The 26,307-nt window shown below is 42.1% G+C and overlaps 1 protein-coding gene across 5 annotated transcripts in view; it reads left to right on the top strand.

The window, feature by feature from the left end:
- The window catches only part of cacna1bb (calcium channel, voltage-dependent, N type, alpha 1B subunit, b), a 221,529-nt gene that overhangs the window by 63,654 nt on the left and 131,568 nt on the right, over positions 1-26,307 (top strand). For all 5 annotated transcript variants that reach the window (XM_082541616.1, XM_082541615.1, XM_082541614.1 and 2 more), the window contains exons 4-6: positions 10,183-10,274; positions 13,350-13,502; positions 22,055-22,242. In XM_082541616.1, coding sequence (XP_082397742.1) covers positions 10,183-10,274; positions 13,350-13,502; positions 22,055-22,242 — 433 coding nt within the window. The remainder of the gene's footprint in view (positions 1-10,182; positions 10,275-13,349; positions 13,503-22,054; positions 22,243-26,307) is intronic.

The following is a 26,307-nucleotide window of genomic DNA, read 5'->3' as shown; positions in this document are numbered from 1 at the left end:
ATTCCGAGAAAACATCGGTGCAAATTATAAGTCTGTATTATAATGTCTGGTGTTTTCGTGTTTGTTGGTTTGTTTTTATTTTGTTTTATTTGGCGAGTTGGTTATTAGATGCTGCTCCAGCCAGCCAGAGAATCCCCCACCGCCCCGCCCTCTCCTCTCTGCGCCGCAAGCAGCAGGCGCACCTTGCAAACGGAAGGCGCCCTTACTCCCAGCAAATGGGCGATAGAAAACCGATCGGTGCCTGTACCATTCCCATTATGCGCTGGCTGACGTCGGGGCAGCATGAGTACGAGCATTTTTTTTTTGCCGATGCCCGTGATGCCACTCCCCACCACGATGCCGCCCCGGCAACCGCCCGTGTCGCCCGTATCTAAAACCGCTACTGCCTGCAGGCAGTTATTTTTGAAGTTCCTGACTGAGTGAAATTGGAGAGCGCATCAGTTTCAATGGTCACAAGGACATAAAACTTGCCTTTGTAGTATTTCTAATAAAAACTGCTTGAAAATTGCCCCAAAATAAGTTTTAAAAAGCTTTTTTCCTTTCCTGTGCCAGTGCAAAGTTGTGGCTCAGTTCAGAGTGCCATTTTGATCAACATCTATGGCTCCTCCCACCAGAGCTCTGAAAACATGCTGCCCTCATTCACCTCACAGATGCAGTAAGCCACAAAAAAAGTACACCAATCTACATCTTTCCTGCAATATTGAGTGGAGAGGGAGATGCCTGCCACAGGAGCTAAAACTATTGTGAATCTCTTTAGTACTGAAAGCTTTGAAGGCCATGCGCAGAGGCCATATGAACTGCCCACAGTGGTAGCACTGCGGTAAAGATTAATGCGTTAACCCAGGAGAATACAGCCACACGCTAACGAGCAGGCATTGCATGGAAAAGATTCACTGTTTGCTTCTTGTGAGGCAGAGAAGCAAACAGAGAGACAGGCTGTGAGGCAGACAGTCAGTGACCAGCTGACACAGACAGCTCGCACAGACAGGCAGCAGTTATTCAGTCAGGTTGTCAGCACCATGTTCTCTTGTCTGTCCTCAGAGAGCTCCGTCTCTTCTTACCGGCATGTGTGAAAAACTCAATCACAGCCCCCGGCGCCCAGCTGGGCAGGGTCGCAGTAATTAAACTACATCAGTCAGCCTCACAGGAATCTGCCTTTCTCCATTTTTTCCCCCCACTTCTTTTTCTCAGCTGCATCGTTCTGAGTCCTCTTCTGTGTTTTTTGTATCTTTCCTTAAAGGAATAGCTACACATTTTGAAACGTAAATTTGCTTCTGTTATTAAAACGGTAATGATTGAACTTCAGAGGTGTTTTAGAGCTGCTAACGGGGGTAATGTACATACAAGAGAATGTAAAAAGCTCCTTTGATACTGGGTCAAACCAACACCTTCATCCACTTGAGGACTGTAATTCTACTACTTTGATCTCCACCAAATCTCAAAGAAAAATGCCAAGTTGTGCTTATTGTTCTTTAGTTCCTTAGACAACCCAAATGACTGATTTATTAAGGGATCAAAAAACAGTTTGGCATCTATGCTACAAGCTCATCACTACAAATGCAACACACATACAATTGAGCAGTTTGGAGTTGATGCTATATGTTGATCACTGCATGAAAAAATCAACCATGCCTTCCACGTGACGCCCTGAGAATCAGTTGATTTTTATTATCCAGCATTTTTGAGCCTCCATAACTTCATAATTACAAAAGATATCCACATGAAATGTCCAGCCAGCATACATTTTCTTTCACTCATTCATACCAGGGTTGCAGAGAGACATGCTGGTGTAATCATATCAGTCCAAGTGTGACAATCTAAATCTAAAAAAATCTTGGTTTTGGCTTTAGTTGTTTTTTAAACTTTGAGCATCAATATAATGTGACATATCATAATCTCAATAGCGAAGTTGTAACAGTTTAATGCCTGTGACTTAGAGAAGAAGACATAAACATTGGTAAAATGCACATTTTATCTTCTTGTTGTTTTGGTTCTTCCATATAGGGTTTGCCACAGAGGACTATCTGCTCCAATGTCACCCTATCCCTAGTGTCTTCCCCTGTCACACCAACCATCTCCCACTTCACTACATCCACGAATGTTCTCTGTGTTTCCCTTCCAGACTTCATATTGAATATTCTTTGTAGCCTTGGGGGAAAAAATCTTTCCACTTTGAAAACACAAACAGAGTTTATTACAGAGAGCACAAATATTCAACTCAGCCCTAGATTACAATTGTGCTTGTTTTCAATAGATCCACAAACGCTATAGTACATAAAAAGCACTAACATGTGCATAAGACACAGTGCTGGTGACGGTGTCTGCTTCAAGTACTTCAGACGCTTCACTCTTTAATCAGAAGATGCTGAAAGTAGCTGCGGTGAAACCACAGCAACGAACAAAAAAAAGGCTTAAAACCTCAATAGAGTTGCATATATAGATGCCAACTGTGTCACTCTGAGGAGCATTTTTCACATTACATAAGTTCTAGATCTTATATTTGGGTAAGCTCTTATAATTAACATTTAATGCAGTGTTAGGAATTTCTTTTTTTTTGCTAGTAACGTCATCCATGTTCATCATTAGCCACTTCACTTTTCCATTCTTGGTTATGAAAGTCTGGCCATCGCCCTGTGTGGAGGGAAGTTTAAGTCACTTCTGAAAGCATGTCAATTAATCAGGATGGGAACTTGATTGTCAATAACACAGTTTCCTTTCTTTTCTTTTCTTTTCTTTTTTTTGCATTTAGAACAAAAAATAATGGACAGCTAAATGAAGCAAAGTTTCATTCTGCGGATTTTGATGGGCAGCATGAATCACTCTTATCTATTTTTTCTGCCATTGTTTCTTCAGTGTTGAAGTAGTTCCTGTGCTATTCATAATCCAATCATAAAGGCTGAATCACATCTGTATATTTGATGAACTAAACAGGAAGTGAACCTTTATTGGGTTCATCTGAATGTATGCAGTTATGTAGAAATCTTCTTGTATTCTGTGCTTTTTCATGCTCATGTCCTTTTTTTTTTCTTTATCAGTCTGCTCCTGCATGAACATACTTTTGTACGTCTGTCTAACAATAGGGAGGAAAGTGGCATATCGCTGTGTAAGCGACTGACAGACGATAGCATCACCTTCTGCATATCCTGTGCTGGTGTCTGGCGCCGGCATGGATATATTGTGGAAATGATAAAGTGATATTAAAACTCTTCTTTGTCAACCTGCTCCCTGCCCGACCGTCTGTCTACACAATCATCAGATAGATCCTTCACAAGAAATGTGCACCCACATACACACACCTGTTTGCAACAGACCAAAGTGAAGTATTGACTGTGATTAAAAAAAGAAATAGCACAGAGGGTGATTCATGTTTTCATAGGCCCTTTTATTCTGTTGCTCTCATAGACAGTAGGAAAGAGGAAGCTTCCAGGTCTGAAAAGTGTGCAACGTGCATGCTTTGTAATTCCCAGGAGGGGGCGACTCAATTAGAAAACTGCTACTGAGCCTGCACTTAGATCCAGCTCTAACTCATTACATCCAGAATCAAAACATCACGACAGTGACAGGAGAAACAGTTAGCTCGAGGGTAACGCTAACCAGCTGGTGATAACACACAGACTACACCCATCTTCTATACAGTCTATGATTTCTCCAGGTCACAGTGACATATGCTGAATAAACAATTCTTGCATGTGCAGATTGTGCTCAGTAGCACTTCCAACCTTAAATTATTGCTGAAAATCAGCAAAAATCAACTCTTGTACTTTATAAAAAGGTATAACTCTTTCGCGTGCAGTCAGGGAGAAGCATCATTCTCTTACTTTAGTGGAGATGTGGACTAGTGACATGTTCTAGGTGTACCCCACTTCTCTCCTTCTGCAAACCTAAATTGGATAGGTGACTAAGAATATGAATGGATAAATGAGCATACATTTGTCCATACGCAGCTCTGTAAGTGGCTGTGGAAGTTCAGATTTATGACTGTTAATACCAAAGAAAGCGAACATTAGTGTCTGGGAATCCTTGCCTTGATATTTTCTCTGCAGTTGGGTGAATGACAAGCATTTCCCTTGGAGGTTCTGGGTGTTATGAAAGAGCATTTCAGGTTTCAGAGCTTGTAGTTACCACGCAGCAATGGTAGTGCTAGGTGTAGTAGGAGTCACGGAGAGGCCTGTTGTGGAGTATTTTAAACTACAAACAAATGTCAAGAAACTTTTGGTTTATCATTAAACACACAGGAAATTAAAATGTATTAATACATAACTTAGGGTCGACTCTGCTTTTAGATGTATTACCAGCTGCTGTAAATCGCTCCTTGGTTGTTTCTTCATTTAAATGTTATCCTTGTTTCCCGGCTCAGACGTGGGATTTTAATCCTCTTTTGTCACAGTTAAAAACCTGATCTTATCTAGGTCTAAACACTGTTCCACCTGGGCTTCCTCTTTGATGTGTGACAGTCATTAGTGCAATGGGAGTTGACTAAAGATGATTCTGACTTCAGTAAAGTGCTGAAAACCGAAGAACTAGAACGAGTTGCAAGAGAAATCTGAGCTGTCAGAGTCAGGATTATGTTACAGCGTGTGCACTGTATGTTTCTGTTTTTGGACTACCCCATTATATATTGTTACAGCCATTGGACCACACATAACATCTAACAACTGATCTGATATCAAATCATAATATTAGCAACTCTTACACATATATATGGCTTTTTAGGCCTTTACTTATTTGGGTGGCTGTAAGGGCTTACACAATGCATTTCATCTTCTTCCACTAGATAAGGAAGAAATATTTCAGACTTTGAAGCTTTTTAAGATGGCGAGCACAGTGGATACCGAGGGCCACAGAAGAAACTAGTTACACCATCCAAATCTGGACAAAATAAGGTTGTTTTTTTCAACCTGGAAGCCTTTAATTTGAAATTCAAATAGATTTATGTCAACTTTAGGCCTAGGGCGCCTGGGCATGAGTACTGTACGTTGATGTGTTAGTACAACGGAAATAAACAGGATTTGTGTGCGTGCTTATTTCTTAAGAGAAGTGCGAGTACATTTATGAATGCATGCGCTGTTGTGTGGCTGTTCCTGTTGTGTTGTGTTTAGAAGCTTTTGCTACACTATTCCTACACAGTCCTCACCACTGTGTTATCTTTAACTCATCCCTCAACTGTGATCTCTCACTTTGTGCTTCCTTTTTTGTCACTTAAAAAAAAGAAACTGAAAGATGAAATTATAGTATGAGAAATAAAATGTACCGCATATGAAAAAGTAAATGATAATATTTGTGAATACGTCCCAGGCATAGAATTTGAACAAAGCCTGTTCGTAAAATGTGCTATTACTACTATGCCCTTCCTTATTTTCTGTCATATATACGGCTACATTGGTGGGCGCTCATATTAAACAAGGACAAAAGTACTTCCTGTAAGCCAAAAACTCTTTAAACCAGGTGTCTCAAACCTAAATGAGCTATGGACCACTGCTGGCACTGTCATCACATTAGAAGGCCACTTTAGTGTTCAGGTAGTATGAAAAAAACAAACAAGAAAACACCCACAAATATTTCCAAAAAGTAGAGTTGTGTTTGTTTTTTAAAATTTCAGATCTTATATAACAAGACAAAACTGCAAACTATCTGAAGCCTTTTGGTGAACTACCAAATAAACAAATTGGGACTCTCTTTCTGGCCAGACATGCTATAATTTTATTCCTTTTTAACAAAATAAAAATGCAAACATAAGTGTACACATTCGTTTTTGACTGCTAGTGAAAATTGTTTTCCTTACAAATAAGTCTCTCACTGAAGAAACACAGCCAATCCCTCAACGTGTTTGTGCTTTCTGCTCATATTGCTCGTAATGTTTTGCTTTTTAAAGAACTTATTTTAACATTGCACGCAGCAACAAACAAATCCTCCCTAACAAAAAAAGTAACTTCATGGGCCACTTCTTCACATCAAATAGGGGTTACGTGGGCGTGGGCCGCAATAGCCCCCCAGGCTACAAGTTTGAGACCCCTACTTTAAAAACACTCAGTTTTAAAGTGTTTTGTCTACTTTTGGCTCAGTATGGCCTCAATAACAGCAGAGCTTCATAATATTATAATCTCAGGCACACAAGAGAAGCCCCACCCACCTGTTGTTCAAACCTTTTGGTTGCAAAGGGTAATCAATTAGGTGAAAGTTGGCCTGAATTGGCTGAATCTGCACTAAAACCCAGTATAAGGCAAACTCGAATTATTTTGAGCTGTGAATCATGCAAAGCTACACAGATAGAGTCCGATAATGAGAAATAGTTGTAATTTATCATAAAATGGCCCTTTTAAATGAAATAATATATTCTATACTACAGCGCTAGGACGGTCACCTTTATCCCAGCACACTGATTTTGACCCATAACGCGAATATCATAAAGCATAGATTTGCCTTATTTGTTATCATGCCAACGGGTAACCAGGGAGCAGTGTTGGGTAAGTTACTTTAAAATAGTAACTTAGTTACATTACTAGTTACGTCTCTCAAAAGTAACTCAGTTACTTCAAGTTACTCATTACTTTCAAAGTAACTAGTTGCTAGGGAAAGTAACTTTGGTTTTACTCAGAATTCTCTTGTTAATGTGTTTCTTCCATAACTTTGCCAGTCTTCTAGCTTGCTTACTTGCCACAAGTGCACTGTGCCACCTACCAATAGAAAAGAAAAGATAATGTGCATATTTCCACGAGAGAAATCCCACGCCTGGACCGTCATTGACTGCTGCCATGATTCTAGCCTACGTCACAGCGTCATGTGCGCCTTTTACATCCAACACAAAAACTGCAGTCGTGGTGCTTTCGATTGTACTCAGAACTCAGAAATTCTGCCTTCTGAATAGGAAGATGTAGGTAACACCAGACTGCAGATGAGCTGCATACATGGTTGGATTGGGACAGAAAATCGTCCCGGGCATTTTGACTAGAGACTGGCCCACCATTATAGGAAAAATCATAAAGCCTTTGAATGAAAATAAACACTGTTGTGATAGTGATGTTCACTGTTTTGATGGTATATATGCATCAATCTATCAATTGTTTGTTGTAAGATTCAGATAATTATTTTTTAAAAGCGAGACATTTTAAATGAGAAGAAAGAAAAGTATTTCTTTGTGCCCCCCTCTCCCTGTTAATGCCCTACCTGCCCCCCTGGCCACACTTTGCTAGACCCGCCCCTGCACAGTTACCAGCTGTCAGCTACTTAGAAAAGGATCCTGGTGTTATTTGTCTCTCAGAAACAGTTCATAACTTCTCTTCAACTCATTCATGTCACCTAAAAGGTAAACCTGTTTCTCCATCACCTGTTCAGCTCTGATGATTCAGTAAGGACATCTCCTGGTTTCATCTTCATGTTTCCCTCTCACCAGATAACCAAACCATATCATGACCAGCAGCTTTACAGCTGTGGCTCCAGCAAACATCAGCTGATACTAGAAATTAATAATAAATAAATTCTAACAACAGCTGATCAAACGTGCTGCTGTTGTTTAGCGCGACATCCGCTGGTTTCCTCTTTCGGCGCAAAGTGAGCGATAGACAAACAAGAGAGCCATGGTCTTCCATGGTCTCTTGTGTTCTGGGGGCCTCTGGATGTCTGGAGTTTTGATCTCCTCCATACCCGCTTCACACCCTGGAGGACGGGGGCTGTGGCCCCCCCCACACTCCCTAGCAGATCATTACATGGAGAAACCTTTGGAATGCAAGCATGCTGATCCACACAGGTATGCACACATGGGTATTCACAGACGCGGACTAAAGCTTTCTTGGCTGCTGCCTCAAAGCACACTGTGCGCTGTCTATCTTGCGTGCTGCACAATATCGTTTATTACTTAGTAAATACTGATATCTATGACTAGCTAGTTTATTGTGATGGTGCTTTGTTTTCTCTATTATTATGTTGCTCTTTGTTGTTTGCTGTCTCCTCTGTTTGTTTTTGTTTGTTTGTTTGTTTGTTTTTTTTCTCCATACAGGTGACCCAGGAGTTGTTTTTTTTTTTTTTTTGTCTCTCTTCCCCCCCCTTCTCACCGTCTCTTCTCCCCTTTGGTTTTCTTTCTTTCTCTCCCCCTCTCTCTCTCATTCATTCCCCCTGTCCTATTTATTAGAAAAAAAAAAAAGAAAAAAAAACAAAAAAGAAAAAAAAACAAAAAAACAAGAGAGCCGATCAGCTGATCATTGATCAGTTTCATGATTGAAGTAGAAACGTGAGGGGGGGAGGATGAGAGAAGAAGAGGCAGCTGTGCAGCAAAGACACAGAATAACTCCAGCTTTGTGCCTTTTTCATTGTAGCTGAATTACGGGACAAACTGTTCCTTTTCACCTCAATAAGAAACGCTTAATATTTTCTCTGAATACCAGATGGGACGGTTGGCAACTCTAATAACTTATGAACAAAATAAAGTTCAACATCATTAACTTCATAGCACCACCCAGCTGTATAGAAACTCCGTCATGCTAGCTAGCACGCAGTACGGAAAAAGTCAGAATAACGAAAATAAACTCCACCTAAACTTGGTTTATATCTGACCCAGAGAGACTGCAGGTCAGAACTTCTTACCTGAAGTTCAGTTCACACTTGGACCGGCGGCTGCCTCGGGTCTCTTTTCCTTCTGCGTCCCTTTTCCTTCATCCACCTGCTGGCCTCCACCACTTGCTAATGTTACTTAATCTGTGGAAGCTCCGCGATAGCCACCACACGAAGTAACGAGTAACGACCCTATCTAAATCCCAGTAACGACTAACGCGTTCCTGATTTTGGCATAATAACTAGTTACCGTGCTCGTTACCACAATAATAACGTAGTTACTGTAACGCGTTACTTAATAACGCGTTAGTCCCAACACTGCCAGGGAGTGATAAATGACCTTTCTTCTTGTCTTCTACTCTCTCTCACTTTCTGTGTGTGTGTGTGTGTGTGTGTGTGTGTGTGTGTGTGTGTAGGTGTGTGTGTGTAGGTGTGTGCGTGTGTGTGTGAGTATGTTGCACACTTACATGAAGAAGATTTCCTCAGTCGTGAGTATATTCTGCCTTCAACATAAAAGCTATTGCACTCTTGAGGTTTTTGGGGCTGCTCTGTGGCTCCCAACAGTACTTAACTGAGAGACTTAAAAAACACACCCATTTGGGATGTTAAAAATATTAATTATTCTCAAATGTGGTTAAAAATAACTCTTTCTTATGAACAAAGCAAACGTGTGGGTTTCATTTCAAAGTTAAATGGGGCACATTGTAGTGTATCTGTCACAGAGGAAGATTTTTTGTATGGTTAGTGTTGAAAAAAAAGTCCCACATTGAACAACTGAATGGAAACATGTCAGATATCGAGATAATTGCCTTTCGCTCAGTAGTTACTTTCATTTTTACTTGAAGTTTGCACTGCTAGACTAATACCAACCTGCCAGTCTCCCCAAAATATTATATTGAAGACATATACACAAAGAGAAAAAAAGATGGCAACATATTCATAGGTGGATGGTAACATGCAACTGTCTACTTCATCTTGGTGCCTGTCCTGCACTCAGTGACAAATAAAGTCTAGCAAGGTATTTTTATGGGGTGGCTGTATTTCATAATGTAGAGCAGGTCATATACTAATTGAAATGTTGGTGGTGCAATCCCTGGCTGCTCTAATCTGTGTGCCATCGAATTCTTGGGCAAGATACTGAACGCCAAGTTGCTCTTTGGTACGTTGGTACAAAAGCGTGTATGTGTGTGAGTGAGGCACGTTGTATAAAATGCTACTATTATGAGAACCAGTCCAAAGTGGGAAATGTAAAGGAATATCTTTGTTCACATTCACATATATGTTTTTACAGTAATTCTTATTTTCATCTTCCTCTCTCTCTCTCACACTCACTCGTGCTCTCTCTTTAGCCTACAGCATGTGTTTCTTATGTGTGTGTTTCACTGGAGCACTTAGGTCTTTCGTTCTGTGTACAGCTTGTAATGAGGGCTGGCAGCTGTGGTTCACTAGCAAGGATGCGCGCGCACACACACACACACACACACACACACACACACACACACACACACACACACACACACACACGAAAAAATTCACTAAGCTTTTCTAGAGTATATTCCTTGTAGATAAAAGCATACATTTATGTATTTCTGACTTTTAATGGGCTTATTTCTTGTCTTTGTTTGCATCTGCATACAGAATCTTGGCCACGGTGGGTTCAGACTTTGACCTGAGAACGCTACGAGCGGTGAGAGTGCTGAGACCCCTGAAGCTGGTGTCAGGAATCCCCAGTAAGTTTATATAGGTAGCGTTTTAGATCAGTAAAGCTGAACTTTCAAGATTAAAGTCTATTTTGTGAAAACAGTCAAAATGTGATGCCAACCATGGCAGTTTGTCTTGATACAACAACTGTAATCTCAACATTTAAACTTTTTTCCCAAAATAGATATTTCACTTTGACCTAGAAATTTCAATTTTAATCTCAAAATTATCAATAATATATATTTTTTTCTTAATGTGGGCCTAATACTCTGCTGTAGCCATTACATTTAGAAGTAGAGAGTGATAGATGAAGTTAACGATAAATACAACTTGAAAAAACATAAAGGTTAGCCCAAGATGAATAGTTAAAATTGGTGACCAATGTGACACGATGGCGCCACAGTAGGCAGCCTGTTTCCTCAGCTCCCAGCTTTTTTCTTTCCTTTCTTTTTTTCTTGTGTTTTAAGCTTTTTTACCCGACACTCTTGGTCATCTTTTATTTGTTGTGCAACGGGACATGGACCCACAAATTTTCATGAGAGTAGTAGCATGTCTTCTACTCTTTTTGGGACTTTTTACCACCATTTCTGGAGAATCTGTAAGCCACCCCATTGTTTACAGTAGGGAACAGCTACTAGCACTGGGCAACAGGAAAGTACTCCCAGAGGAGCGACCCAAGATTCCAAGGAATTACGGCGTCGGAGGAGGGCAGGGCTGGAGTGAAGTACTGGGAAATAAGGAGACGGTACAAACCAAGCATTCCATCCATTCTCATGGGTAATGTAAGATCTTTACCCAACAAGATGGAAGAGCTAATTGCGCTAACCAGACTGCTGTGGGAGTACAAGCAGAGCAGCCTCCTCCTGTTCACTGAGACATGGCTCACGGACCACACGCCGGACTCTGTCATAACTCTGGATGGCTTTCAACTGGTTAGAGCGGACCAGAATGCAATGGAGAGTGGTAAGAGGAGAGGTGGGGCACTGGCAATGTACGTCAACGAGAGATGGTGTAACCCAGGACACATCACTGTGAAGGAACAGCGCTGTACTAAAGACATTGAACTATTGGCGGTTAGCGTCCGGCCATACCACCTGGCCAGGGAATTTTCACACGTTATTGTGCTGACTGTTTACATCCCACCCTCGGCCGACGCTACAGCAGCCTGTGAGTACATTCACTCCACCGTCTCTCAGCTACAGATGGCACATCTGCAGTCCCTCATTATTATCTCTGGGGACTTCAATCATGCCTCAATATCTGTCACATTGACTGCCATACAAGGGACAGCAAAACCCTGGATCTATTGTTTGCCAAAACAAAGCAGGCTTACAGCGCATCACCCCTCCCCCCGCTTGGCCACTCAGACCACAACCTGGTCATTCTCTACCCCACTTACACTCCTATGGTGAAAAGGAAACCCCCCACAAAGAAGGTGATAAAGGTGTGGTCTGAGGAATGCACTGAGGCCCTAAGAGACTGTTTTGAATGCACAGACTGGCAGGAACTCTGGAAGCCTCACGATGAGGGCATCGACGCCCTCACCCACTGCATCACGGACTACATTAATTTCTGTGTTGAGAACACTGTGCCTACCAAGAAGGTACAGTGTTTGCCATTGTCACCTGAGCTCTCCTCTCACCACAACCCTGCTTCACCCCTGTCCACACATCTACCCACAACAGAGCCAGCCCCACCCCCCACTCCAGCCCAGCCTCACATCTACTTCACAGCTGATTAGGTGAGTAGTCAGCTCAAGAGGATGAAGGCAAGGAAGGCAGCAGGTCCGGATGGAATCTGCTCCAGACTGCTCAGGGACTGTGCAGACCAGCTCTGTCAGGTGGCCCTGTACATCTTCAACCTGAGCCTGGAGAGGGTTCCTGAACTGTGGAAGACTTCCTGTGTGGTTCTGGTGCCAAAAATCGCACACCCCAAGAAGCCCAACCACTTCAGGCCTGTTGCGTTGACTTCTCATCTGATGAAGACAATGGAAAGGCTCATCCTGCACCACCTTCGGCCACTGGTGGACTCAGCGATGGACCCCCTGCAGATCGCCTACTGTTCTGGAATTGGGGTGGAAGACGCTGTCATCTACCTGTTACACCTATCCCTCACCTAGAGCAGGTGGGGAGCACTGTGAGGATCATGTTTTTTGACTTCTCCAGTGCTTTCAACACCATCCAACCTGCACTACGGAGAGGGAAGCTGGAGGGAGCCACAGTAAGAAAACAGCTGACTGCATGGACCATTGACTACCTTACCGACAGACCACAGAATGTGAGGCTCCATGACTGTGTGTCTGAGGTGGTAATCTACAGCACGGGGGCACCACAGGGCACGATTCTCTCACCTTTCCTGTTCAGCCTTTACACTTCAGACTGCATGCTACCGTTGTATATAGTGTATTATCTTACTTTTTTTCATTGGTTGTACTTATTTGTATTTTTGTATTTCCTTCTGATATCTGTACCTGAGCTGAGGTAATGCAAAAATTTCCCCGTCGTGGGATCAATAAAGTCTTATCTTATCTTATCTTATCTTAAATAAACACATGTTAAATTAAGTAGTAGCTAAATGTAGTGAACGAATGGGTAACATAAAGCAAGATAGCAGTTAATTAAAAGCAATGTGATAAATGTAATGCAACCAGTAAATGCAAATGCTAAAGCAGCCGAGATCCAATTCTTCTTGGAAAGTTGGCTTAGTTCCTGACCATTTTCTTCTTATGAATACTTAATTTTCCAAGCAAAAGCAATTGTATGATATACAGCATGTTGCTTTTATTCAAATTTATATTTAATTTATTTATACATTTTATCATAAATACTTATTTTACCGACTGCAAGTAGGTTATTTTGTCATTATTTGTCAGTTTTAACTGTGACTGTAACTTTGTTACACACGTCTATGCGCCTCCCTAATTTGTAATAAAATTGAATTTATTATGTATGTGTTTTCATAGCAGACACAAGCATACGTATCTGTATGTGCTTTAGTTTTTTGATATTCATGAAGTTTTCACTTTGCCTTTTAAGTTTTAAAATTCCAAGAAATTGGCAAATCCCTGCCTATAATCATTCTCCTCCTCTCCTCTTGTCTCTTAGGCCTCCAGGTGGTGTTGAAGTCTATAATGAAAGCCATGGTTCCACTTCTTCAGATTGGCTTGCTGCTGTTCTTCGCCATTGTTATGTTTGCCATCATTGGGGTGGAGTTTTACATGGGCAAATTCCACACCACCTGCTTCAAGAACGGCACTGGTGAGAGTGACAGCTTGTCTGTGGCGCATTTGTAGGACAACACTGCCTGATCAGCTTAGCTGCTGGAGCATTTATTTTCTTTTGTCTGTGTCCATGTATTTGTTAAATACGAGAACATATAATGCATTATTAAAGTAGGCATGCATAAATGATTATGTTGTATATGTACTCCTGCCACATGAATAGCTGCATGTTCACAGCGCTTGGAGGCAGTATGATAAACATCAATGTAGCAAACAAACCCACAGCACAGTTTTTGTCAGCTATTTTTCAAATCCTGATATTGATAGATGGCATTTTCACTGTCTTCAAGTTATGATTGATAGCTTTTGTAGTAACCCAATAGAGATATTTTAGCATTGGGCCTCTCGATCGAATGAAACTCAGATGGGGTTTTATGGGTTGTACTGCTTTCACCTTTCTCCTGCATCAGAAGTTTATTCTAGTGAGAAAAGCTTTTGCATTACACTTTTAAAGGTTTTATCTCAACAGATTTAATAATAATAATGGAATTTACCAATAGAAGCTGCAACATGTCAGAATAAGAGCATTTTACCTTTCAGGAGGCCTTTGAATGCCATTGATTTTTGTATGAAACTCAGATCTTGAAAAAACAAATGTGTGATCAATCACAATGGGCATGAGGTCAGTGCTTTGTTTTTGTTTTGTTTTTTGTTTTTCTGAAAGACCTGTATAGTAAAGCAGTTAACGTGGAGGTATATTTCATCTCCAAACTTCAAATAGCTTCATTACCTTTTAAAAGAAATGATAACGCTGGAAAATAATTAATTTTATCAGTTAATTGTTTCAGAGGATGTTCCCTAAGGAAAATGAATAGCTTTTATGGTGGTGCACTATCACACAGTTCCTGTTAATAGGTAGTAAAAGTTTCTCTCTTTTTTTTAAAGTAACTGTCCTTAAATTAACTGAACATTTGTAGAATTAAATTAAAGATAGACGTACAATTATATAAATATGGAGATTAAAGTTTCCACCAATAAATTACTTCAGTTTTACCACGTGTGAGGATTCAGAGCATAACCTATTACATTCATTCCTAGTTTTTATATTTTCATTCTAGTAGAGTGGCTTTCATCATAATCCTCTTTTATGTCATACTGGGCCTTGCTGCAGTGCCTTCTGAGACCAAACTGTCTAAGACCAAAGCGCAAACTCTGGAGCTGAAAAATGAAACCGATGCTGAAATACCAAAAACTGCAGTTCTTCTAATGGCCACTTGAGGCAGACTCCAAACAGGAGTCATGTTAAAATGCTGTTAGTACCTAGGCTGTCTACCTTTAGAACAGGAACAAAAACAGAAGCTCTATTAATATTTTTCCACTATAAAAGATAGTAAAAGATATATATATATATATATATAAACACCCAGCACACCCCTGCGGGCGGTTTATCCTTCAAGCTCGGGTCCTCTACCAGAGGCAGAAAAGAGGTTAATCTCTTTAAATCTGTCTTTTGATACTTTGCCTTTAGATCAGAAACCATATTGGAATGTAGTTACCGTGACAATCACTCACTGGTTTTAGACTGTGCACTCTGAAGCCTCAATATTATTGTTTTACTGGCACCATGTTGGGTTTTTTGGAGTGACTATGAAGTGACCATATTTATAGTCTGATTTGTCATAACTTTTCCGTTTTGTGGTAAGCTTTTCTTTGGCTGTCACTTCTTCACCCTGAACTGTCTGATTTGGCTCAGCAGAACTAAAATATATATCCTGCTGCTTTTACACACGCACTCACATAATGCTCAGCGATTCTCTGCGCAATCAACCTCTCACATGTTTAAGCTTGCTGCGGGAGATTTCACTTGTCATGTTTGCATAGTAAGCTAACGATTAATAAGACGATGTCAGAGGAATTGGTGCACAAATTATCATCACTCACCAATCAGTACTGTCGCTCTCTATACACAGTTCGCGCGATTGCAAAGTGAAAGCAAAAAACAAGTGCAAATTCAAACGCGATTTCAATATGTCACATATTGACAGTGGCTCACCGATGCCAATGACATAATTACCCAGCTACATTTCCGAAATAATGCAAAAGCATTGACATATATTTTTCCTTCCTACGATAGCCCGACGGGCAGGGCAGAGATAGATTTTGGTAACCCGACTGGATCTGATTGAGGAATCACTCATTTTTGGAAAAGAGAGTTTATTACAGAGAAATGTCTCTTTCCAACATACTGTTTTACTTTAGTCCATGACGCACTTACCTTCAGGGTCATACGTCACATGAAAACCAAAATAATTCCAAACGTCAGATCTGAATTAGGGTGGGGGAGGTTCAATTTGCCATGTTGCAAGGAGAGCTTAACTTCTGTCTCGCTAGCTTGCCCTGCGCTCAGTGAATCTGCGTTCGACTACTCCGCCTAGGCTGCACTGTCGAGCACAGATCGACTGAGCGCTCAACACAGACAGCATCGTCAGAAGGAAAGTTGATAAAATAAATTAAAAATTTTGTATTGTTCGATACATATGCGTACCGAACCGAAAGCACTGTATCGAACGGTTCAATATCGATACGAGTATCGTTGCCCCCCTAATATATATATATATATATATATTAGGGGTGCAACGATACTCGTATATATACAGTGGGGCAAAAAAGTATTTAGTCAGCCACCGATTGTGCAAGTTCCCCCACTTAAAATGATGACAGAGGTCAGTAATTTGCACCAGAGGTACACTTCAACTGTGAGAGACAGAATGTGAAAACAAAATCCATGAATCCACATGGTAGGATTTGTAAAGAATTTATTCGTAAATCAGGGTGGAAAATAAGTATTTGGTCACCTCAAACAAGGAAAATCTCTGGCTCTCACAGACCTGTAACGTCTTCTGTAAGAAGCTTTTCTGTCCCCCACTCGTTACCTGTATGAATGGCACCTGTTTGAACTCATCATCTGTATAAAAGACACCTGTCCACAGCCTCAAACAGTCAGACTCCAAACTCCGCCATGGCCAAGACCAAAGAGCTTTCGAAGGACACCAGGAAAAGTATTGTAGACCTGCACCAGACTGGGAAGAGTGAATCTACAATAGGCAAGCAGCTTGGTGTGAAAAAATCAACTGTGGGAGCAATCATCAGAAAATGGAAGACATACAAGACCACTGATAATCTCCCTTGATCTGGGGCTCCACGCAAGATCTCATCCCGTGGGGTCAAAATGATCATGAGAACGGTGAGCAAAGATCCCAGAACCACACGGGGGGACCTGGTGAATGACCTGCAGAGAGCTGGGACCAAAGTAACAAAGGTCACCATCAGTAACACACTACAACGGCAGGGAATCAAATCCCGCAGTGCCAGACGTGTTCCGCTGCTGAAGCCAGTGCATGTCCAGGCCCGTCTGAAGTTTGCCAGAGAGCACATGGATGATACAGCAGAGGATTGGGAGAATGTCATGTGGTCAGATGAAACCAAAGTAGAACTTTTTGGTATAAACTCAACTCGTCGTGTTTGGAGGAAGAAGAATACTGAGTTGCATCCCAAGAACACCATACCTACTGTGAAGCATGGGGGTGGAAACATCATGCTATGGGGCTGTTTTTCTGCCAAGGGGACAGGACGAGTGATCCGTGTTAAGGACAGAATGAATGGGGCCATGTATCGTGAGATTTTGAGCCAAAACCTCCTTCCATCAGTGAGAACTTTGAAGATGAAACGAGGCTGGGTCTTCCAACATGACAATGATCCAAAACACACCGCCCGGGCAACAAAGGAGTGGCTCCGTAAGAAGCATTTGAAAGTCCTGGAGTGGCCTAGCCAGTCTCCAGACCTCAACCCCATAGAAAATCTGTGGCGGGAGTTGAAAGTCCGTGTTGCTCGGCGACAGCCCCAAAACATCACTGCTCTCGAGAAGATCTGCATGGAGGAATGGGCCAAAATACCAGCTACTGTGTGTGCAAACCTGGTAAAGACCTATAGTAAACGTTTGACCTCTGTTATTGCCAACAAAGGTTATGTTACAAAGTATTGAGTTGTATTTTTGTTATTAACCAAATACTTATTTTCCACCCTGATTTACGAATAAATTCTTTACAAATCCTACCATGTGGATTCATGGATTTTTTTTTCACATTCTGTCTCTCACAGTTGAAGTGTACCTCTGGTGCAAATTACTGACCTCTGTCATCATTTTAGGTGGGGGAACTTGCACAATCGGTAGCTGACTAAATACTTTTTTGCCCCACTGTATATATATATACACTCAACAAAAATATAAACGCAACACCTTTGTTACTGCTCCCATTCCCCATGGGATGGACGTAGAGACCTAAAATTCATTCCAGATACACAATATAACCATCCCTCCCAAACAGTGGTCACAAATCAGTCCAAATGTGTGGTAGTGGGCACATCTGCTATATTGAGATAATCCATCCCACCTCACAGGTGTGCCACATCAGGATGCTGATCTGACATCATGAGTAGTGCACAGGTGTACCTCAGACTGCCCACAACAAAAGGCCACCCTGGAATGTGCAGTTTTGTCTCACAGCAAAATGCCACAGATGCCACAAGCAATGAGGGAGCGTGCAATTGGCATGCTGACAGCAGGAATGTCAACCAGATCTGTCGCCCGTGCATTGAATGTTCATTTCTCAACCATAAGCCGTCTCCACAGGCGTTTCAGAGAATATGGCAGCACATCCAACCGGCCTCACAACCGCAGACCTCGTGTAACCACACCAGCCCAGGACCTCCACATCCAGCAGGTTCACCTCCAAGATCGTCTGAGACCAGCCACCCAGACAGCTGCTGGAACAATTGGTTTGCACAACCAAACAATTTCTGCCCAAACTGTCAGAAACCATCTCAGGGACGCTCAACTGCATGCCCGTCGTCCTCATCGGGGTCTTGACCTGACTCCAGCTCGTCGCCGTAACAGACTTGTGTGGGCAAATGCTCACATTCGATGGCGTCTGGCACGTTGGAGAGGTGTGCGCTTCACGGATGAATCATGGTTCACATTGTTCAGGGCAGATGGCAGCTTGAGAATGTCCCAGTTCTTGCATGGCCAGCATACTCACCGGACATGTCACCCATTGAGCATGTTCGGGATGTGCTTGACCGGCGTATACGACAGCGTGTACCAGTTCCCACGAATATCCAACAACCTCGCACAGCCATTGAAGTGGAGTGGACCAACATTCCACAGGCCACAATTGACAATCTGATAGACTCCATGCGACGATGTGTTGCACTGCATGAGGCAAATGGTGGTCACACCAGATACTGACCGGTTCTGGGTCCCCAGACCCCCAATAGCGCAAAAAAACTGCACATTCCAGGGTGGCCTTTTGTTGTGGGCAGTCTGAGGTACACCTGTGCACTACTCATGATGTCAGATCAGCATCCTGATGTGGCACACCTGTGAGGTGGGATGGATTATCTCAATATAGCAGATGTGCCCACTACCACACATTTGGACTGATTTGTGACCACTGTTTGGGAGGGATGGTTATATTGTGTATCTGGAATGAATTTTAGGTCTCTACGTCCATCCCATGGGGAATGGGAGCAGTAACAAAGGTTTTGCGTTTATATTTTTGTTGAGTGTATATATGCCATCTGACTTGTTTTAAATAATAACATGCTATTTAAGGTTATCATTTCTTATAAAACTGAAGAAGTGTAGCCAGCCAAAGAAAATGAAGACCTCAGAGGGGTCCCATATCACCTGTAAACACTGAGTCCAGCTGACACGGCACCTGTCAGTGGGAAGGAAAGGACACATTTCACTGGAGTGACACCAGGGGGATGTTGGCTTTGCAATCTGGCTCTGCAAATCATCGTTAAAACTTGGCTCGACTTGTGATCAGCCACTACGCCTCATGAAACTCTGGAGGCACAAGGCATCTGTTATACTCAGAGTATTTATTCTTTATTCTAGTTTCCATCTGCTGACATGTGTGCCAGCACATCCTTTAACCAAACTTTCTGCAGCCTGTCATGTACACCAATATTATTGTTTGTCACTTTGAGAATCCCAGAAAAGATTCCATTCCTTTGTTAGACAGCTTCCACGGCAGGTTGGAAAAAATTATTTTACAACATTCATATATAGAGCTCACCAAGTCCAAATTTACAATCCGAGATGGCAGCAGTGCATGTAGTAAAACTCTAAAATATATAATCTGTGCTGCTGAGTCGTTAAACAAGCCACACATAGAATACTGATGAGATTCTTCCCATGAACATGCTGTGGTGGTGTTTTCAAGCGCAACAAAAGTAGGCATTATGCTGTAATGCTAGCGATGCATGAAAGTTTCTACTTCACAAAGGAGCAAAACAAATTTTGTTTATCCGAGCTTTTCCAGCTTACCACTGGAAAGCACTGAACTCAGGAGTGACGTTACTCCCAGCTCTGACATCCAAGGGAAACTGAATGCAGAATACGACTAAATCATGCTTATCCAGCAGGATGGTTTACAGTGTTCTGGCAGCTGATGCAATTACAGAGATGGTGTAGATTCAGAGCTTCAAGTGAAAGCACACAAATTGCAGTTTGCTTGATTTGATGATATCTGAATTCTTTCCATACAAAACATAAACAGTTCAAGTGCATTGAAGTACTTTATTTGTTGTTGTTTTTTACTGCTCTGCGTATCAATTATTTCTGTTTATATCCACAATAAAACAGTTGTTATTGAGTTGTGTTTGTTTTAGTGATCATGCAATGCACATTTTCTTGATGAATCTCCTGACACCATCATCTAAGTTTCTCTGGCTTTGGCCAGGCGCTGGTGGTGATGCAAAGAAAAGATTAGAAAATGAAATAAAAGTCCGTAAAACATCATTCTTATATTTCATTACAGCTATTTTCACTCATTTCTCAACATCAATCAGCAAAGGTGGTGTTTAACCTGACTTCTCCCTACCATAAACTCTGTGTGACGATGCAGCTCATTGTTCAGTGCATTCACTGCTGCACCCATCATATGTGCTGCCTCCTCTTTGCTCCATCCAAGCAGCCTTATTATATAAACAACATGCTATATTTCTAATAGTGCCAATGTGTCTGAAGCCTTTTCCTGTTGCGTGCTACATGTTAGAAAGGACATCAATGGAAAATATCCTGACCTGACTTACAAGAAAGGATGTCCCAAGTTCATCTGTGCCATCTTCTTTTCTGTTAAGTTAAAGAAGATACAAGAAATCTATTTTACAGATGTAGGTCGAGCTATGGTGTCATCAGTATAGATGAGGAGCTAAAAGATTTGCTGCTAGTTAAGTGCCTCAGCTGCAATGATAGCGTCATTCTTTTAAAGTGAGCCAAGCCAGAGAGACAAGCTTGTAATTCCCAAGATGATTGTTGGACTGACCTTCACCTGTGGACCCGAGCTTTGTGCAGTGATTGAAAGCATGAGGCTGCAGCTTGACTCAGAGTTACAGGTTACTAGGTCAGTGGTCCTCACCTGAGAAAACCAGTGAATGTGGGTTGGAGCAGATTGTCAAGGGGGCCAGAGGCCTGTACCAGAACTGCACTCAAGTGCGGAGGCAGAATAGTTGAACTAAAGAAGTTTTATTTACAACAACACAGGGAAAACAAGGAGAGACAAACCAGGGACCTTAGCATGGCGTTATACACAATATAATGGTTAGTGGGTGGACACTAGTGTGGTGGCGAAACAAAAACCTAGAAACTTGACTTCATACACAATTCATTACAAGGCAGAGAATCCTAGTGTGGCAGCCCGAGGTACATTACATAAGCAGTGACTGGTGGCGTGGTGCTCACGGTGCACACTAAAGGGAGAGAGAGAGAAATGGTGTTAGTGGGTGCATGGGTTGGGCCAGAGATTATAGTGAATACTGAAATGGACTGCCTTACTTGGGTAGGAGGAGGCTGAGGCAGAGGTCCGAGTGGGTGGCAGAGGAGTGTTTAGGAGGTCTGACCTGAGTTTCCTAGGCCCCTGCGTGGGGTGGTGAAGGCAGGCAGGTAGTGCGGTTGGTGATACTGGAGTGTGACTGAGAATACTGAGAGGGTTTGTGTCCAGAATCCAAAAGGTGAACCTTAGTGGTGGTGTTGTGCCATAGCAGGCTGGCAGAGCAGGAGACCCGCCGACAAGGTAAGCAAACAAGGAACTTGGCTCTTGAGCTAGAGGCTGTTACCAACTTAGGTGGGTTGGTGAACTGGCCTAAATACCCTCCCTTGATTGCCCAGAATGAACTCCAGGTGTGCTGCTGGGGTGAGTGGATGGTAGGCCCGCAGCAAGGTGGGTACAGGAGGCAGGGATCCACACAGGCCACACCCAGCTGCTCACGCAGACTATGACACAGATGTGACTAATGGACCTGTGGTGTATTTTTCTTTGTAAGTGTTGTAGCCATGAACGATGACTGATTAGGAGTAGATGGTTGGACTTTTTGGAAGAATGTGAAACATTTTGGAAACATTGGGATAACACTGGTTGGTTACGCACACAAGTGCAGGAACAAGCCTATGCTGTATATGTCTAGTAGATTTAAACAGGCTGGCAGAATCATTTTCCTTTCTCTCTGTATCTCTCTTTTGGTCAGATGAGAGAACAGCTGACTGGCCTTGTGGTAATGAGCCCCCAGCGAGGACCTGTCCCAGTGGGAGCGAGTGTAAAGTGTACTGGACCGGACCCAACTTTGGTATTACCAACTTCGACAACATCCTTTTCGCAGTGCTTACAGTCTTCCAGTGCATTACCATGGAGGGCTGGGTGGACATCCTTTACAGCGTGAGTCTATCCACACTAAAACTTTGAACATCCACTTATTTGTTATATTATCCACAGAGATGTTATTTTTCCTCATTCTTCATCAACTTTTCCAGTTTTATTATCTCCATATTTTTATCTCTCTTTTTTGATAATGATATCAGGACATGTATTTTGCTGATCTGAAGAGCATGAACCCTTGTTCTAATTCTATGCACTGATCACAATAGTTTTATACTGTAGATACTTGTGGCTTGACTTCATTTCTTGTTCTATTTTTGCATTGAGATAAACCATGAAAGTGCATGAATCTCATGACCTTTCCTCTAGCACTTCCCTCAGTGCAACCTTTACAGTGTTGGCCTACCACTGGAGGTTAAGGTTAGACGAGCAGAATCATGCTGTTTTTAGCTTGTTTACCTGGCAGAACTTTAAATTTTCTGAAAAAAAAATTGTGCTTTGGGTCTGTGTGACCTGTTTCCTCCACACTCACATGGAGCACACATTGACACCTGGAACCACGAAGGTATTTCACATTGATTCATTCATAAAACTTGCAGACTTTGGACTACTTCATCTTTGACCATGCCTTTTTGTATGCATACTGTAAAACAATTGCTCAAATGTTGAACAAGTAAACAGGGGTCCGCTTCAGTGTGTCAGTGTCAGTCTAGGTTTCTGTTTGTATGGTAGTGTCACTGTTCAGTGTTAGTGTCCCTGTGCATTCACATCCACAGAATACGAGTCAGTCTGTTTCTTTTAAACGGAAACAGGAAAAAAGTCTTACGCTTCAACGCTTCATAAAAAAGACCAGCCCCCAAACAAATTAGAAGTTAAATGACCATAAATGAAATGAGAGAAGAGCTTAAAGAAGAATGTTGTCCACTCACTGGTGTTTATCTCCGATTGGTTATGATAAAGCAATCAGCAGTAACAAGTAAGTACGTAATGGAAAAATACATAAAAATTATCAGTCGTGTTGAAGAGATTGTTCAACCCAAAGAGAGACAGAGAACCAGAGTGCACTTGAGTGGAGTCAGAAAGTCACTTAAATTAAAAGATGCAAAGCGCTGCACACTGATGGCAGGAAAAAAATGTCTCAAAATGAGAAAAGAGTAAGCGAGAGAAAACGTGAGATATCCAACAACAATCTGACAAAAGTTGAGACAGACTAAAAGCAAACACACATGGAGGGAAGGACAGTAAGGAGTCTGTAAACTAAATCAGGCAGTAATGAGAGCAGAAAACTGGAAGGGAAAAGCCAGACAGAGGGAAACACAAGCAGGCACAATAAAAAGAAAAAAACACTTAGCAAAACAAGAGCTGGATATACAAATAAAAAATAACAAACACTAAGGATAATTACATGGATAATATAAATCTGTGAATCATGTTATTCGAGATGCTCTTTCTTCTTATGACGTTTTCAGTCCTGCTAAGGGAACACGAGGCACTCCCAGGTCAGACAAGATATATAATCTCACCAGCGAGTTCTGGGTCTATACTGCGGGGCCTCCTCCCTTTGGGCATGCCCACAAAGGGAGACATCCCGATCATATACCCAAACCACCTCAGCTGGCTTTTCAGTGGGAAGGAGTGAGTCTAGTTTGAGCTCCCTCAGGATGTCTAGGAGTACGTGATGTGAAATAGAGTAGTGGCACTAACATTGCAGTATACGACAAATGAAAGACATAAAAATCAGAGAGGAAGCTTTTTAAATTACAGGCTGTGGTCTGCAAAGCAAGTAGAAAAATGTGATATTTTTATTGGAATACCAGTTAAAGCATAAAGATGTGATCAATTGTGGCTGGAAGGAAAGGGAAAGATAAGCAATTTGGTTGGCATATTGAAAATTAAAGACTCACCCAAGATTCATTATGCACATTCACAAACATCACAGAAGAAACAACAACACTGGCTGTTTTTTCCAAAAGAAAGCGGCTGTAAATTTACTCTGTGGTTTTATTTTAGGGCATGAAGATGCCTCTTTCTCCCAGAGCCTTCTTAATTCTGTCAAACATAAATCTTAGATTTATTTTCTGTTTGTTTGTTGTGATGCAAAGACACATTTTCCACAGCTGTAGCCACCAGAGCACATTAAAGGATGAGAGGAAACATAAGAAAAGAGGGAGCCTAAATGTCACGTAACATTCTGTGCTTGGACTCAAAACAGAGATTTCTTGTGTCTTAGACAACTGGGTCACTGGGTTAAACCCCTCCAGCCTTTTAAGTTTCTAGTACTTTTCGTTTCTATCATAGACCCAGACAGTTTTGTTATCTAAACTCCAGCACCTCTTTTTTTTTTCAGTGCAGACAAAAGCGTGATAGTGCCTTGTGAAAACACACGATGCTAGAATTCAAGAGAAAAGATTCCCTAAAGGATGCGGGCTGTTCAGCCAAGCAGAATTAGGAAATAGCAACATGTCTGGGCCGATGTGGCAATGTCCATTTTTATCCAGAGCTTCTTGTTTTTTATTATTTTAACCCAATTAAAAACTGTAAACCAAAGTATCATTTATTGCAGTAGTAGTACTTACCAAATGTTGGGGATTTAGATGATTAAAGTTGCAGCTGCATGTCTTTAACTAAAGAGACATTCAGCTGCCCTGTATTGTGGTTTAATTCACAGTTCAAATTTCTTTGCATCTTAGTAATTAGCAGTGACATTATGGTTTGGTTTGGTTAGGTTATTTAAAGGTTTTTGAGCAGAATTACACACGGTAATGTACAGATTTGCATTAAAAAAAATTACCAGACAAAATGACCTCCAAATCTGAGGCCATGGTTCTCAGCCGGAAAAGGGTGGAGTGCCCACTCCGGGTCAGGGATGAGTTCCTGCCCCAAGTGGAGGAGTTCAAGTATCTCGGGGTCTTGTTCGCGAGTGATGGGAGAAGGGAGCCGGAGATCAACAGACGGTCCGTCACGGTGAAGAGAGAGCTGAGTGTAAAAGCGAAGCTCTCAATTTACCGGTCGATCTACGTCCCTCCCTCACCTATGGCCACGAGCTGTGGGTAGTGACCGTAAGAACGAGATCGCGGATACAAGCGGCGGAAATGAGCTTCCTCCGAAGGGTGGCTGGCCTCTCCCTTAGAGATAGGGTGAGAAGTTCGGCCATCCGGGAGGGGCTCAGAGTAGAGCCGCTGCTGCTCCACATCGAAAGGAACCAGCTGAGGTGGTTTGGGCATCTGACAAGGATGCCTCCTGGGCGCCTCCTGGGTGAGGTGTTCCAGGCATGTCCCACCGGGAGGAGGCCCCAGGGCAGACCCAGGACACGCTGGAGAGATTATATATCTTGGCTGGCCTGGGAACGCCTTGGTGTTCCCCCGGATAAGCTGGAGGAGGTGGCTGGGGAGAGGGAGGTCTGGGCTTCTCTGCTTAGGCTGCTGGCCCCGTTACCTGGCCCCGGATAAAGCGGATGAAGATGGATGGATGGAAATCACCAGACATTAGGCGTGCCACAAATTAAAAGTAATTAGCTGAACTGCAGAAGGATTCTATATCATTAAAGATACAAAAAAGCAGGACATTATGTATCATTTTCATGCAAACCAAACTGAAACTGGAAAAATTAGGAGATCGTGTTCTCCAAAAGTATCACAAACTAATCTGGATGCACAGAGACTCATGTCAGACTGCTCATGTTAGATATTGTCTAATTTTTGTTTCCATGAATATTTCCCAGTTACATGCAAGCCTGTCTTAAAAGCATTTTTCATTTCCCGCTGCATTCTTCCTTGTTACTCCTTTAAACCCCCACTGTGATGTTTTCATTGCCTTCATTTCAAAGGCGGAGAATCTGTCTGCAAAACTGCCACAAATACTGTGACCTCACTAAATCAGAGGGAATACATAATCGCCTTGGTGCTGTTGGTGTGATCCTCCTTTAAATGCATATGCAATGATTAGACAGCTGCACCTTGCAAACGCTTGAACGGGTGACAAAGTGCGACTCCAGCCTGGTGAATGGCTCATACAATATGCATCTGAAAAACATAAGTGCATTTGCCCTAATTATGGGTGATTAATGATGAATTCATCCATTTATTTGCTCAATAAATAAATACAGCTAAATTCTGTTAATTCTGT

The sequence above is a fragment of the Aulonocara stuartgranti genome (assembly GCF_965226115.1).
Source record: "Aulonocara stuartgranti genome assembly, chromosome: 7".
NCBI lineage: Eukaryota > Metazoa > Chordata > Actinopteri > Cichliformes > Cichlidae > Aulonocara > Aulonocara stuartgranti.
Note: the sequence above shows the minus strand (reverse complement) of the source record. Positions and strands in the feature narration are given on the sequence as shown.